The following is a 16646-nucleotide window of genomic DNA, read 5'->3' as shown; positions in this document are numbered from 1 at the left end:
GGGTATATGGTGCCTATACGTGCAGATGTCTGGGGTATATGGCGCCTATACGTGCTGATGTCTGGGCTATATGGCACCTATATGTGCTGATGTCTGGGAGTATATGGCGCCTACACATGCTGATGTCTGGGGGTATATGGTGCCTATACGTGCTGATGTCTGGGAGCATATAGCACCAATATGTACTGATGTCTGGGATATATGTTGCCTATACGTGCTGATGTCTGGGATATATGGTGCCTATACGTGCTGATGTCTGAGGTATATGGTGCCTATACGTGCTGATGTCTGGGGTATATGGCGCCTATACGTGCTGATGTCTGGGGGTATATGGTGCCTATACGTGCTGATGTCTGGGGTATATGGCACCAATATGTGCAGATGTCTGGGGTATATGGCGCCTATACGTGCTGATGTCTGGGGGTATATGGTGCCTATACACGCCGATGTCTGGGGTATATGGCGCCTATATGTGCTGATGTCTGGGGTATATGGCGCCTATATGTGCAGATGTCTGGGGTATATGACGCCTATATGTGCAGATGTCTGGGGTATATGGCACCAATATGTGCTGATGTCTGGGAGTATATGGTGCCTACACGTGCTGATGTCTGGGGGTATATGGCGCCTATATGTGCAGATGTCTAGGGTATATGGCGCCTATACACGCTGATGTCTGGGGTATATGGCGCCTATATGTGCTGATGTCTGGGGTATATGGCGCCTATATGTGCAGATGTCTGGGGTATATGGCGCCTATATGTGCTGATGTCTGGGGTATATGACGCCTATATGTGCTGATGTCTGGGGGTATATGGTGCCTATATGTGCTGATGTCTGGGGTATATGACGCCTATATGTGCTGATGTCTGGGGGTATATGGTGCCTGTATGTGCAGATGTCTGGGGTATATGGCGCCTATACACGCTGATGTCTGGGGTATATGGCGCCTATATGTGCTGATGTCTGGGGTATATGACGCCTATATGTGCTGATGTCTGGGGTATATGGCGCCTATATGTGCTGATGTCTGGGGTATATGGTGCCTGTATGTGCAGATGTCTGGGGTATATGGCGCCTATACACGCTGATGTCTGGGGTATATGGCGCCAATATGTGCTGATGTCTGGGGTATATGGTGCCTGTATGTGCAGATGTCTGGGGTATATGGCGCCTATACACGCTGATGTCTGGGGTATATGGTGCCTATATGTGCTGATGTCTGGGGGTATATGGTGCCTGTATGTGCAGATGTCTGGGGTATATGGCGCCTATACACGCTGATGTCTGGGGTATATGGCGCCAATATGTGCTGATGTCTGGGGTATATGACGCCTATATGTGCTGATGTCTGGGGTATATGACGCCTATATGTGCTGATGTCTGGGGTATATGACGCCTACATGTGCTGATGTCTGGGGTATATGACGCCTATACGTGCCAATGTCTGGGGGTATATGACGCCTATACGTGCCAATGTCTGGGGGTATATGACGCCTATATGTGCTGATGTCTGGGGGTATATGGCACGGGTATATACCGATGTCCGCAGGTGCAGAGCGGAGGAGACAATGCACATATCGATCACTAGTGAGCATCACAGCAGCCTTCTGCATCATCCGCAGCCCGAGAACAAATCATTCAGCAATAAAAAATAATGTGAAAAAATACAGACATCAGATGAGCCTTCCCCACAGCGAGACGTCCCGGCCCCAGGTCCTTTCATCCCCTGATCTGTGGGGCCCCGGCTATGGCCCCCGACCTCATCACTCCCACACCGACCACAACAACATTTATATCTTCTTACCTAGAGAGTTTGACGCCAGATGTGCGGCATAGAGCAGAAGAGAGACGCAGAGAGAGATGGTGAGGAGGCGCAGGGGGACCTTCATGGTGTGAACAGGGCGACCAGGGGGCTGCAGTTTTTGGCTGGTGTCGTCTCCTCACCTCATAGATCAGGATACGGGCTGTGGGTGCTGCAGATGCTGTCCCGATGACTGGGAAATGCCACACCGAGCCCAAAGCTGGACCCGCCTCCATGGCGTCACCCAGGTGCCGGGACAGTTCGGAGACCTCTCTGCTTTGCTGTAGGACTAGTCCTGTAGTTCTCTGCCCCCATAGGTGAGGGCTTCCTGACCCCTGGGGTCCTGCAAACTCCTGTTAATTGACATGTAAAGAGGAGGCGCAGTCCTGTGGAACGACTCCTGGCTTTGTGTTTCTAGCACGCACCATTTTCTATAGCTCGGTTTGCTATCAGTGACTTGTTTGCATCTTCTTGAGGTTGATTCATCCTTCACTGATTACAGAGCGCCAGAGAGACTGATGGGGGAGGTCAGATATGGAGGTCGTCACCACCTACGGAGGGTTTAATCCTATCAGTCTTTATCCCATGAGAGGCGTCTGATAAATCACAGGTCAGGGTCCATCACACAGGTCGCCTTTTGTATGGCTGGCATATTCTATACCACAGGAATGCAGATGATTAGAGTTGAGCGAAATGGGTCGGTCAAATTCATAAGTCGCCGACTTTCGCTAAAGTCGGGTTTCATGAAACGAAACCTGACCATAGCGTGAGATCGGCCACAAGGTCGGTGACCGGAGCGCCAAAGTGGCGTTTCAAATGATGCTTCCAGCGCCCTTTTTCAGCCAATGATGGAGGACGCACAGTGTGGGCAACGCGATGGCATGGGCAGCGGTCACCACCATCTTAGAGAAGGGCATGCAAGTGATTGGCTGGCATTGTGTGGCGTCACAGGGGCTATAAAAGGGCGTAAACGCCGACCGCCATCTTACTTCTGCCGATCTTACAATAGGGAGAGGTTGCTGCTGCTGATTCTGAATAAGGGAGAGCGTTAGGCAGGGAAGAAGAACCAAAAAAACTGCTTCTGCTGGTAGCGATTTCCACTGTACAACACAACACTTTGTGTGCAGTGACAGGGGAGGGTATATTTTTTGTGTATCAGCTCTGTTGGTTATTGGGCTGCCTGGTAGCTGCATTGCTGTGTGCACACTGCTGTGCAAACTGCTTTTTTAAAAGCAAAAATACTTTTCTTCCTCTTTTCTGCACAGTTACCAAGAGTTCCTTTTTCCACACTTTTGTGTGCAGCAGAGATGAGCGACTTTGCCTTTTTTCGGGTCGAGTCGGGCTTCATGAATCCCAACTTTCGCAAAAAGACTTTTCAATTATTGTGAAAAGTCGAAGGCCGACTGAAACACAAAACCCAATGCAAGTCAATGGGGAAGCAAAGTCGGCAGTGAGAGGAGGACAGGAAACACACCTACAGTGCCCTTTTGAATGCCAAAAGCATCAATTCTGATTACTGAAGCTTGTCAACCTTAATTTACTTCATAATACTAGTTACGCACTGAAAAATGGGGGTTATTTGGCTAAATTTGTGGGAGGGTAGGGCTGGCTCCAGGTTTTCATGTGGTCTGGGCCAAAGAGCGTCCCTTTAACACATAACACAACTCATGAGGCTCCTATACGGCAGAGAAATAGCGGTATAGTACAATGAAAAATATTTCACTTTTTACATCTCATGACTGATATCCATTTTATATTCTCCAATAGCTCCAAAAACAGACAGTATATTACTCCATACAGTATTATGGCCACCGCATAGTGCGCTATACAGAGTAATGAGGCCCATATATTTCTCCATACAGAATCATTGGTCCCATATAATGTTTGAAACAGTATATGATGAGCTCCACATAATGCTACAGTATATGTTGGTCCCCATGGATGAAGCTCCACTGTCTTATGGGCCCAAATAATGCTCCATATATAATGGGCCCCATTTCTAATGCTCTAGTGTATAATGGGCCCTGTAAATGCTGCTCCAGTGTCTGATGTCCACCTTTGGAATGCTCCAGTGTATGGTGGGCCCCATCTATCATTCTCCAGAGTATAGTGCTTCCCAAAAATTGCTGTCCCAACATTGAAAACAATTAAATAAGTCTCCTCGCTATGGAATCCCTGTACTAGTCTGGACTCCTCGTCGTCCCCATCTTCCATCTCACTGCACTTGGCTGTTTAGGCAGAGGGCGTACAGACGTGATGTCATTGCGCTCTCTGACCAGAATGTCACTGTCAGGAAATGCGGAGGACGTCACGGCGGTGGAGCAGGGAGAGGTAAGTATTTCAACTTTGCAAGTGCTGTGATCCTGAGCAAGCAGGGGGGGCCCACTCGTTGGTGACGGCACTGGCACAGGGCCCCTCATAGTATGGCGGTGTGTCTGACGGCGGGTGGGCCGAACCTGCACTTTCATCTGCACCTTCCTCTTTGTCACCGTGTAAGGTGGTACAGTATATGGGAAGCGTAACCTGAGTTTCATCAGGGTCAGATTCTGGCTGTGTAGAGTGCGAGGGGAATGTAGTGGTCTGGGTCAATTTACCTGCAGAATCATCTAGCAGTGGCTGGGCATCAGTGAATTTGTGGCGCCCCCAGGAGTACGGTCGCCACAGTGGCATAACCTTCCTCCTAGGGAGTGTGATGTCATGCTTGGGAGCAACGATGGATCTCTCTAGCAGTTAAACCAACACACAACACATTTCCCACTCCAGGCCAGCAGGGAGACCTCTGAACCTGGCTGCTGAGGAGCTGCTCTCTGTGGTCGGGAGGAGGTAAGTTAGGGTAGTCTGTGAATGGAAGGGGAAGTGTATGGACGTGAGAAGGAAAGCTGGAGGATGAGCAGAGTTAAGGCTCACTCCTAGCTGGAGCGCATGGTCCGGATTCCGGTCTCCGAGTTTGTAGGGACACTGATGTTCCAGCAGCAGAAACCGGAGGAAGTAGCAGCTGTAAATGCTCTGTACCCAACTAATGCTCGGAGGCCCCAGCAGCGACGTGTGGGAGCCAGAAGGAAAAGGCTATGGCTGCCTGCCATATGAGAAAGTTCCAAGAGAGAGTCAACAGGGGGAACTTCATTGAACTCAGCACTGCGAGTACCTCAGATAAGCGCTAGAACGGAGGCCACACTACCTATCTGCAGAGAGAATTCCAAATTGGCTTCCAGGCTGACCAACTCCTTCTCCATCTGTACTCTGGGTCCTGGACGGCATTTACCAAGTCCAGGTAAAGGAACTGCACGACTGTGTCTGTCCTCTTTCTCCTGCCTGCGCCTGGCGCACGGCTCTGCTACATCCTGCACTGCACACCATCTACCAACTCTTTCATCTGCCTTGCGACAACGGCCCTACCTGTGCAGGGCTTCTACATCTTACCTGCACCACAACATCTGTCCCAGAGAAGCGACACTGCAGCGCTGGTCAATCTAATCAGAAACCACAGGTGGCGTCACGTATCATTCACCTCTAAACGTAATTCACCCCTTTGCATGGACGCCCAGGGCCACGGAACGGGTCACCACCACCGTGACACATCCCTGTGAGACATCGGCCGGTACTGATTAACCCCACTGCCCTGCCTGGCCACCCACACTCCATGTCAGATTCATCTTGGACTGGGGAATTCACAATTTGACTTGATAACCCAGGCATGGTATGATAGAAAGAGCTACATGGACTAATGTGAAGTGTGGCCTGCTGCATCATTCACTTATGGTGGGGGTGCAGGACACAAGGAAAGGGGTTCTTCCTGACCAGGAGCCAGCACTTGACGACTCAGTGCTTGCATTTTTTGAAACTTCAGAAGAGGAGGGCATATTTGCTGGAGTATGTTTCGGCAATGTAAGCCCAAACCAGTTCCTGATGCTCCGCCTTTAAAAGCGGTTAACCTACTCCCAGAAAAGGTATCATTCCAGGCGTTCCGGAGCCAGACCATGACGCAGGCTCAACACCTCCTGCCTTAGCTGCTATTGTGCTTTTGCCACTACCAGCAGATGCACTACCACCATCATCACCAGCTGGCCCCCCCGCGCCCACGTCCGCGGCCTCTTCCACCAAACTTCCAAATTTAGCACAAAATAGACACAAAATAACATCAGATATATGGCAATGGCACTGTATCAGAAGCGTACAGCTCTATTCAGTCAAAGGATAATTGTCAATATCCATATATATTCCATCAGTCACACAGAGACGCTCACAGGCTCAGTATGGATTACACAAGAATATAATAAGTAGACAAATTGTACAGTATCAGCAGATAGCAGGTATATATAGCATAGTTTAAACATTAACAATGTACGTCTATATATCAGGAGTAGTGTTGAGCCACCCCGTTAGTGTTTTGGTTCGTCACACAGGAGGCAAGTTCGTCAAATGTTCGTCGAACCACATTGAAAACAATGGCAGGCAAACACAAACACATACAAACACATAGAAAACAATTACAAAACACCTTAAACAGTGTCCCAAAGCAGAGAAAATGCTCAGAAGACAAAAATTACACATGGAAAAGGGCAACTACATTTAGAAAAGAGGTGGAGGAGTAAAAGGAGGAGGTGGAGCATACACAGATATAGGCTTGTCATGCCCTTATGAAGTCAAGAAAGTCTGGACTAAAAATTTAAAAAACAGACCAAAAAAAAAAAATGAAATCGAACACGAACATATACCGTCAGACTTCCCACCAATAAATTATGCCAACTGGTGATCGGGCGGCGTTATTCCCACGAACATCCAAACAGCGTCCATGAAGGCAAAGTGTTTGCTTTCCGGGGGCAGTACGATTGCAAAGCTGAACCTTAAAGAAATGTCCAAAAGGGCACCACCAGGAGTGGAGCCTGCGGCTTCATTGGACTCCACCCGGGAAACCACTACCATGCCACCTCAAGAAAAGATGCACACATTGAAAGCTTTGTCGATTCTGTGTGTGGTGTGGTATGTCCGTTTGTAGTTGTGCTAGCGATTTGTCATTTTTTTCCGTTAACGAACGAGACTCCGGCATGCCCCCGCGGTACGCGTCATGCTTACTAGAGGGACACGCGAGGCTCTGGCACGTGAGATCGAGCAATATCAGGTCTATCATGGCCTTACATGTCCGGGGCTGCATGCACGCTACACTGAAAGGACCAGCTTTTGTCGCTTACAGGTGCTGATAACCCGCTGAACACCGTTAGTGATTGCGATCTGTGATTCCAATTATTCCCGCGAACGATGATTTCCCAGTAAGTGCAGGTCAACCGCAATTACGGAATTAGGTCTAACCGGCATTCCTGACAAAATGAAAAAATTACGTGTCCAAAACAAAGGTGCTGTAGCTTGCTTAACAGCTCGGCAGCCGCTCTCAGGCACAGTATGGATTCGACAAGATTCTAGAAAGTTGATAAAGGGTACAGTTTCACCGAATAACACGTATATATGTAGCATAGTTTACACATTAAAAACCTATGTCTATAGATCAGGAGGCAGGATCAGACGTTCTCAGGCCCAGTATGGATTTGACCAGATTGTACAAAGTTGAGAAAGCGTACATTATCACTGGATAGCAGGTATATATAGCATAGTTTATACATTTAAAATCTCCGTGTTCTCAGTATGGATTAGACAACAATCTAAAAAGTAAAAAAAATGAAATGTATTTGAAGCGTAGACCAGTATACACTTTTGGTGGTATTTTTTAATCTTCATTTATATTTCTGTCTCAAAAGAGCACAAATTAGAAAAAGACCCCTAAAAATTATAACTTTTATTGAATAATCATAAAAATAGATATAGAAAACCTAAGTGCCAGGTGATAATGGGTTTAGATTAGTGACCAGATATAGAATAACCAAAAATCACTATCAAAGGAAGGGGGGAACCTCTCCCTAGTAAACCCTAATGTGTCCCTTCCTAGCCACGGAGGTTGGCACCCTAGTTGTTGACGATATGGCACCCCCGCTCAACGTCGGTAGCCCTAAAAACCCTATAACACCCTAGCAAAACAAAAAAAGGGATACACAGTATACACACACAAACAATTATACCCGAAAAAAAAACCCTAATGGGTAGACATTAGAGTTGAGCGATACCGTCCGATACTTCAAAGTATCGGATCGGAATGGATCGGCCGATCTTAAAAAAAAGTATCGGTATCGCCGATTCCGATACCGGAAGTCCCATTCAAGTCTATGGGACTTCCGGTATCGGAATAAGAAAAACCCTGTTTTTGCCTTGTACAGCCTCTCTGGGGTCTGTACGGGCCTTTCGGGGGGCTGTGCCGGCCTGCCAGGGGGTCTGTGCAGGCTCCGGTGGTCTGTGCCGGCCTGCCGGGGGGCTGTGCCGGCCTGCCGGGGGGGCTGTGCAGGCTCCGGTGGGCTGTGCCGGCCTGCCGGTGGGCTGTGCCGGCCTGCCGGTGGTCTGTGCAGGCTCCGGTGGGCTGTGCCGGCCTGCCGGGGGGCTGTGCAGGCTTCGGGGGTCTGTGCAGGCATCGTCCGATGGGACTACAAGTCCCATCGGGCGATGCCTGCTACCATGACAGTGATTGACACATTAGCCAATGATGGGACAGTAGTAGTCCCATCATCCGGCTAATGTGTTGAATGTAAAAAAAAAATAAAAAAAATTACATGCTACATTCATACTACATACATGCTACATTCATACTACATATATACTACATGCAACATACATACTACATATATACTACATGCATGCAACATGCATACTACATATATACTACATGCTACATATATACTACATGCATGCTACATACATACTGCATGCTACATACATACTGCATGCTACATACATACTGCATGCTACATACATACTACATATATACTACATGCATGCTACATACATACTACATATATACTACATACATACTACATGCATGCTACATGCTACATACATACCACATACATACTACATACATACTACATACATACTACATACATACTACATATATACTACATGCATGCTACATGCTACATATATACTACATGCTACATACATACTACATGCATGCTACATACATACTACATACATACTACATGCATGCTACATACATACTACATGCTACATACATACTACATACATACTACATGCTACATACATACCACATATATACTACATACATACTACATACAATACATTCATACAATACATACATAGACATACAGTACATATAACATAGAGTAACATACTTACCAATACTTGTCACATTGTTCCCCGAAGCCATTGTCTTTTAAAGGAATAAATATTAACATAACAAACCACAAAAATACTCACCCACGATCCGAAGCAGTCCACGAGTGTGTCCCACGACGATCTTGGGTAGAGAACTGCAGCATCAGCTGATGCCGCCGTTCTCTACGGGCTGCAGGAATCCAATGACGGAAGGTAGGTATCCTTCCGCACTGTATTCCTCCGCCACTTAAAAAAAAAAAAAGTCCCTAGTCTCACTTTATGCCATTGCTGCGTGGGAAATTCCCACACAGCAATGGCATAAAGTGAGACTAGGGACTTTTTTTTTTTTTAAGTGGCGGAGGAATACAGTGCGGAAGGATACCTACCTTCCGTCATTGGATTCCTGCAGCCCGTAGAGAACGGCGGCATCAGCTGATGCTGCAGTTCTCTACCCAAGATCGTCGTGGGACACACTCGTGGACTGCTTCGGATCGTGGGTGAGTATTTTTGTGGTTTGTTATGTTAATATTTATTCCTTTAAAAGACAATGGCTTCGGGGAACAATGTGACAAGTATTGGTAAGTATGTTACTCTATGTTATATGTACTGTATGTCTATGTATGTATTGTATGAATGTATTGTATGTAGTATGTATGTAGTATATATGTGGTATGTATGTAGCATGTAGTATGTATGTAGTATGTATGTAGCATGTAGTATGTATGTAGCATGCATGTAGTATGTATGTAGCATGCATGTAGTATGTATGTAGTATGTATGTAGCATGCATGTAGTATGTATGTAGCATGTAGTATATATGTAGCATGTAGTATGTATGTAGCATGCATGTAGTATATATGTAGTATGTACGTAGCATGTAGTATGTATGTAGCATGCATGTAGTATATATGTGTTATGTATGTAGCATGCATGTAGTATGTATGTAGTATGTATGTAGCATGTAGTATGTATGTAGCATGCATGTAGTATGTATGTAGTATGTATGTGGTATGTATGTAGCATGTAGTATGTATGTAGCATGCATGTAGTATATATGTAGTATGTATGTAGCATGCATGTAGTATGTATGTAGCATGCATGTAGTATGTATGTAGCATGCATGTAGTATGTATGTAGTATATATGTGGTATGTATGTAGCATGTATGTAGCATGCAGTATGTATGTAGCATGCATGTAGTATATATGTAGTATGTATGTAGCATGTAGTATGTATGTAGCATGCATGTAGTATGTATGTAGTATGTATGTAGTATTTTTTTTTTTTTTTTTTTTTGAACATTTAACACATTAGCCGGATGATGGGACTACTACTGTCCCATCATTGGCTAATGTGTCAATCACTGTCATGGTAGCAGGCATCGCCCGATGGGACTTATAGTCCCATCGGACGATGCTTGCACAGACCCCCGGACATCAGCACAGCTCCCCGGCAGGCCGGTACAGACCCCCACAGGGTGCACAGACCACCGGCAGGCCGGCACAGCCCCCCGGCAGGCCGGTACAGACCCCCACAGGGTGCACAGACCACCGGCAGGCCGGCACAGCCCCCCGGCAGGCCGGTACAGACCCCGGGCAGTCCACACAGCCCCCCGGCAGGCCGGCACAGCCCCCCGGCAGGCCGGTACAGACCCCGGGCAGTCCACACAGCCCCCCGGCAGGCCGGCAGAGACCCCCGGAAGGCCCGAAATGACGGCGCATCATGATGCGCACACACCGCGCATCATGATGACGTCAGGCTGTCAATCAACTTTGAACTTCCGATTCCGATGCCGACTTCCGATATTGAAAAAATATCGGAAGTCTGTATCGGAATTCCGATACAGCAAGTATCGGCCGATACCCGATACTTGCGGTATCGGAATGCTCAACACTAGTAGACATAAATATGTCCATATAGAAGGAAAGTGCTGAAGTGCTATAAATTTATCTCGTAGTCAAAAAAGGCTCAAGGAAAATTGAATAATGCAGCTATGAATAACTTATCTCGTACTTAAAAATACATATGCTGCAGAAAAAACTATAGTCCCTGTAGTTCATAAATCTTATCTTGTAATAAAAAAAAATACGTCTACTACAGAGGGACATATATCAGTAATATTGCCTAAAAAACGTCTACAATAACAGGCTCAATAACCATCAGCATTAGCAGCAACACTTCAGCCATATAATTGCAAACCAACAATGCAAAAAAGACAATTCATAAATAAAGGACCTAATAGTCCATCAAAATGATTATTCAATAAAAGTTATATTTTTTAGGGGTCTTTTTCTAATTTGTGCTCTTTTGGTTTTCAAAAAATATTTTTGGTCCCTATATATTTTTTCTGAGGTTTCTTTATATTTCTGTCTCAGTAAGAAAGTCCAGACTCTCCGCAATAGGAAATGAGATGCATACAATTACTGACATAAAGTCTAGTGATTGCAGAAATCTAGGAATTACTATTCACGTGAAAAACTTCTGTCACAATTCTCAGAGGCGATGCTGACCCTCAATTAATTAGTGTGTGGAGACAGCAAAATCCTTTGTTTGTGAAGAAAGTCTTTCTGTATCGCAGTACCGTTGATCCCATCGCCGCTACTCATATCCATCCAATTTTGATCACAGGGAGCGATGTAAACATGGTGCTCACTGGCTATCATGATCTGTCACGTAACTTTGGAGTGCAAAACACAGAAGCCACAGGCCGTAGGCGATTCAATTGGATTGGCATGAGAGGGCACATTTAAAAATGTGCTCTGGAATGTCACACGTCTGTGGGTAGGAAAACTGTGAAAGCTGATGACAAACCACCACTGTATCTCATTGCGAGTTGACGTCCATAAGAAATGGAAGCCGTTGATCATCTGAAGCTAGATCCTGGCCAGCGGGACAGGGCATAGCTACGTCTTAACCATCATCTTCTATCAGTTCACCAAATTTGTAGTGGCAGTCCCAGTGAAGGATTTGACAGCCCAGACTACACAGCGGAGGAGCAGGGAGAGGTAAACATTGCAAATGCTGGGGCCCTGCCCAAGCAAGGGGGGCACACTCGTGGCCGTTGGTACGGGCACCGGGCCCCTCATAGTACGGCGGTGTGTCTGACGGCGGGTGTGCACCCCCACCATCAGAGACACTTGATTGCACTATGAGGGACCCTGTGCCAGTGCTCGCACCCAAGAGTCGGCCCACCCACCTGTCCAGGGCAACGGCACTCGCACGGTTGCGTGCGCTAGGTGGTGACCCCGGCCATGGGGGGAGGAGGCAGCCCAGTTAGGGAGGTTTACAAAATGGCATATGTTCATGTGGGACATTCACCTGCTGCTAAAGGTAAAATTGGTCAAGTCCCAGGAAGAGGAGTACCAAAGAAAGCCATTTTTCTGGCAACTTATGTGTCATCAGGCTAAGGTGTGAAAAAATCCTTGGAAACCCATGCATGGTTCATTTTAATGAAGGTTAGATCATCCACATTTTGGGTCTAGAGACAGGTCCTTTTTTCTGGGAGGATTGATCCAGCAGCACTGAAGACTCTTTCCGATAGCACACTTGCAGCTGGGCAAGTGAGCTCCTGTAAGGCATATTGGGCCAATTCAGGCCAGGCGTCCAGTTTAGCGGCCCAATAGTCAAATGGGAATGACCTGTGAGGGAGAACATCGATATGGGACGAGAAGTAGTTTGTAACCATAGTTGACAAGTGCTGTCTCCTGTCACTTTCCATCAATGCAGTATTACCAGTCGTGTGAGCGGAACTTGAAAAATCAGTCCACAACATGGTCATGAAACCCCTGTCTCCAACGCCACTTCTGATGTGTGCACCACCAACACCTCTTCCAAGTTGCCCCCGGCCCCTACGGCTCGTGTGAGAACCATCACCGCTGCTGTGTGCTGGGAATGCCTCAACCAACTGGTTTACCAAAGTTGCTTGTTTGTTAGCCAATATTAGGTCAAGGTTCTCCTGTGGCATGATGTTTTGGAATTTGCCTTTATAGCGTGGATCCAGGATGTTGGCCAACCAGTAGTCGTCATCGTTCATCATTTTGGCAATGCGGGAGTCCCTTTTTAGGATCTGCAAGGCATAATCTGACATGTGGGCCAATGTTCCCGGTGTCAATGATGCACTGCAAGTGCTGGGTGGAAGAGCACTTTCTGGCAAATCCACATCCATCCAGTCACACACAAAGCCTGTACCAGACCTTGCCACGCCAACATTTTCTCTTGCCCCACAAGAAGCATCCTCCTCCCCTAAATAATAATTCCCATCATCATCATCCTCCTCCTCCTCTTCCTCTTCTTCCTCCACTTCATCCAGGAGAGGTCCCTGAGCAGACAATGTGTCATGATCTGATGTGATCTGACCGTTTTAAAAGCACAGAGTGAACTTTTTTTCCTTTTGGCAAGTTGCCAAGGTGACTTGACTGTCCCCGGTGGTGGTTAGTGGTATCACACCTTAGGTTTCAGTTTAATGTGCATGTAAATAAGGAATCAGGTGTGGGGCTCTATAAATGAGTCTCAGGGTGTGTAATCACGGCTGGTGATATTGATTCATTCATTCTGAGTGGGTGAGAGCCTGGTGGAAGGATGGAGCTGAGGAGGAGTCCTGCGCAGCTTAGCCAGGGGGGACGTGCGTCAGCTATGGTGTCTGGACGAAGGGCTGGCATGGCGTGGTGGGGTCGCAGTGATGGTGTCGGCAGGAAGTGTCTGCATGGACTGGTGGAGTGGCGACTATGGAGAGTGGCACTCACCATGTGGGACTTGGCTGCTGAGCTGGACTCAAGCATGCTTGACTTCGTGGCAGAAGCTGAACTCATCCTTGGGACTCTGTTACTAAGCAGCAGCAACTGGTGGTGGACTCTGCTCCAAGGCTGCACTATGGTGAAGGATCCTGTTATGGTGATGGATCCGGGTGGAGGTGAAGACGCACGCAGGTGGAGAGCTCTGTTGCAGGAGCATAAGCACAGAGCATAAAGCTAAGTGGTGTCCCCCTGTATTGTCTCTTTCCCTCATGTGTGTTATTAGTGCAGTGGTGGGATTAGTCTCCGCACCGCCCTATTCCCTAGTGAGGGTTTAGGGTCAGGGCGAGCAAGGGTTTAAGGTTCGCGTGCGGCGACCGGTGCGGAACCGGCATAGGGAACGTTAGGAGTGCAGGGACACTGGCTCAGGGGAGCTCAGGAGGTCTCCACTTCCCTTTTCCCTATCGCAGGGCCCACCATTGTTAATGTTTCCCTGGTTCCCCTTATTATTTAAATTCGCCGTACTGGAGGCGGGGTTTCCAGAATTTATAATAACGTGTAATACCTAAATTCGCCAGGTGGAGGCGGTGTATCCATCTGCACGTTTTATTATTTAAATTCGCCCCACTGGAGGCGCTGTATCCAGGGTCACGTGTGTTATGGGTCCGCCTTGCGGTAACATCTGCGTCCAGACACACGTGACCATGACACAATGGCTGCATCATCCTTGGCTGCAGACGCCTGCTCATTAATGTGCCTCAAGGTTTGCATGAGCAGACGCATAAGTGGGATGCTCAAGCTTATGATGGCGTCGTCTGCACTTACCAGCCGTGTGCATTCCTCAAAACACTGAAGGACTTTACAGAGGTCTTTCAGCTTCGACCACTGCACACCTGACAACTCCATGTCTGCCCTCAAAGTGCCTGCCCGTGTATCCTCCCACAAATGCACTACAGCCTGCCTCTGTTCGCACAGCCGCTCCACCATGTGCAGGCTGGAGTTCCACCTTGTTGCAATGTCGATAATTAGACGGTGCTTGGGAAGGTGGAGCAATCGCTGCAGCTTCTGCATACGATTGGAGTGTACGGGCGACCGGCAGATGTGCGAGCACAGTCTTCGAACCTTATGGAGCAGACCTGTTAACTTCAGATAATTATTGAGGAAGCACTGCACCACAAGTTTCAAGGTGTGAGCCAAGCAAGGTATGTGTCTGAGTTTTGAAAGGGCTATGGCTGACACAAAATTCAGGCCGTTATCACTAACTACCTTGCCTGCCTCAAGATGTAGACTGCCCAGCCATGACTCAGTTTGTCGCTGAAAGTAGTCGGCCAGTACCTCCACTGTGTGTCACCCAAACACATCATCTGCAACACAGCCTGCTGACGCTTTCCACTAGCTGCTCGATAGGGGGACACCTCGTGTGCAACAGTGGCAGCTGCAGATGGAGTGCTCGTGCGACTGCGCTCTGTGGACAAGCTTTCGCTTCTGGAGGAGGAGGAGGAGGGTCGAACGCCTACAGCCATCTGTTTCCTATACCGTGGGCTAGGCAGCACTGTCCCACCACCGCTGTCCCCTGTGGACCCTGCATCAACAACATTAACCCAGTGCACACTGATGGACACGTAACGACCCTGGCCATGCCTACTGGACCATGCATCAGTTGTGAGGTGCACCTTTCCACTCACTGATTGCTTGAGTGCATGGACAGTGCGGTCTTTCACATGAAGGTGGAGGGCTGGGATGGCTTTGCGCAAAAAGGAGTGGCGACTGGGTAGGTCATAGCGTGGTACTGCGTAGGCCATGAGTTCGCGGAAAGCTGCGCTTTCAACCAAGCGATAGGGCATCATCTCTAACGAGATTAGTTTGGCAGTGTGGGCGTTCAAACCCAGTGTACGCGGATGAGAGGATGAGTACTTTCTTGTCCTACTCATAGTCTCTGGTAGGGTGAGCTGGACTTGAGAGCTGCATATGGTGGAACTAGCGGTGGACATGGCGGACTGAGAGAGGGTTGATGATGGTGATGGAGTTGGTGTTCTTTCTGATGGCCTAGATTCAGTCTTTCGTTGCAATAACAGTGTTATTCCCTGACTGATTTGCCCTTGCGACAACAACTCAACATTTGCTGCTTGGGGTGTGCTAACCGGTGGGCTTACAGTGGGGGAAACAATGTAGAGTTGCTGACTACCTTCTTTGGGAGCAGTTGCACATGTGGTACGTGAGTTTTGGTAGTCCGTCCACGCTTGCAAGTGCATGGTGGTTAAATGTCTTAGCATGCAACTGGTATTCAAATTTCTCAGATTTTTCCCTCGGCTAAAGGTCTTTGCGCACTTCTTACAGATAACCTTTGCCTGATCATTTGGATTTTGCTCAAAAAAGTGCCACACTGCACTCTTCCTACTGGGGAAGACATTTTGAGGCCTTGCACGCTGTGCTATTTTGACCGTCTGGCCAAGTTGTCCTGCAACTCTTTTGGTTAGTGTAACCTGTTTTTGGACTGCTCCGGGCCTGCCAGATAACAGCTGTTGCGATGTCGATGCCTCCTCCTCTTCTGAGCTATTGGCAGCGGCACCCTCTTCCCCCAATGGATGCCAATCTGGGTCAACAACTGGGTCATCCATCACCTCCTCTTCAATGTCATGTGTACCTTCCTCTGTGTCACCGTGTACGGTGGTATAGTATGCGGGAAGGGGCACCTGAGTTTCATCAGGGTCAGATTCTGGCTCAGTACACTGCGAGGACAATGTAGTGCTCTGAGTGAATGTACCAGCAGAATCATCTATCAGTGGCTGTGCATCAGTGCACTCCATGACAGATTCATCTTGGCCTGGGTAATTCATGATTTGACTTGTTACCCAGGCATGGTATGTGAAAACAGCTCCATGGAGTAATCTGTAGTGTGGC

At 47.8% G+C, this 16646-nt stretch overlaps 1 protein-coding gene across 1 annotated transcript in view; it reads right to left on the bottom strand.

The window, feature by feature from the left end:
* Positions 1–2058, bottom strand: part of LOC141088277 (galactosylgalactosylxylosylprotein 3-beta-glucuronosyltransferase 1-like) — a 104719-nt gene extending 102661 nt beyond the window's left edge. The window contains exon 1 of the mRNA XM_073574289.1: positions 1808–2058. Within this exon, the coding sequence (XP_073430390.1) occupies positions 1808–1892 (85 nt within the window). The 5' untranslated portion in view covers positions 1893–2058. The remainder of the gene's footprint in view (positions 1–1807) is intronic.
* Between the last annotated feature and the right edge of the window lie 14588 nt (positions 2059–16646).

The sequence above is a fragment of the Dendrobates tinctorius genome, unplaced genomic scaffold (genome assembly GCF_039654945.1).
Source record: "Dendrobates tinctorius isolate UK_male_01 unplaced genomic scaffold, ASM3965494v1 ptg000038l, whole genome shotgun sequence".
Classification (NCBI taxonomy): domain Eukaryota; kingdom Metazoa; phylum Chordata; class Amphibia; order Anura; family Dendrobatidae; genus Dendrobates; species Dendrobates tinctorius.
The sequence above is the reverse complement of the archived record's forward strand: the minus strand, read 5'-3'. Positions and strand labels throughout refer to the sequence as shown.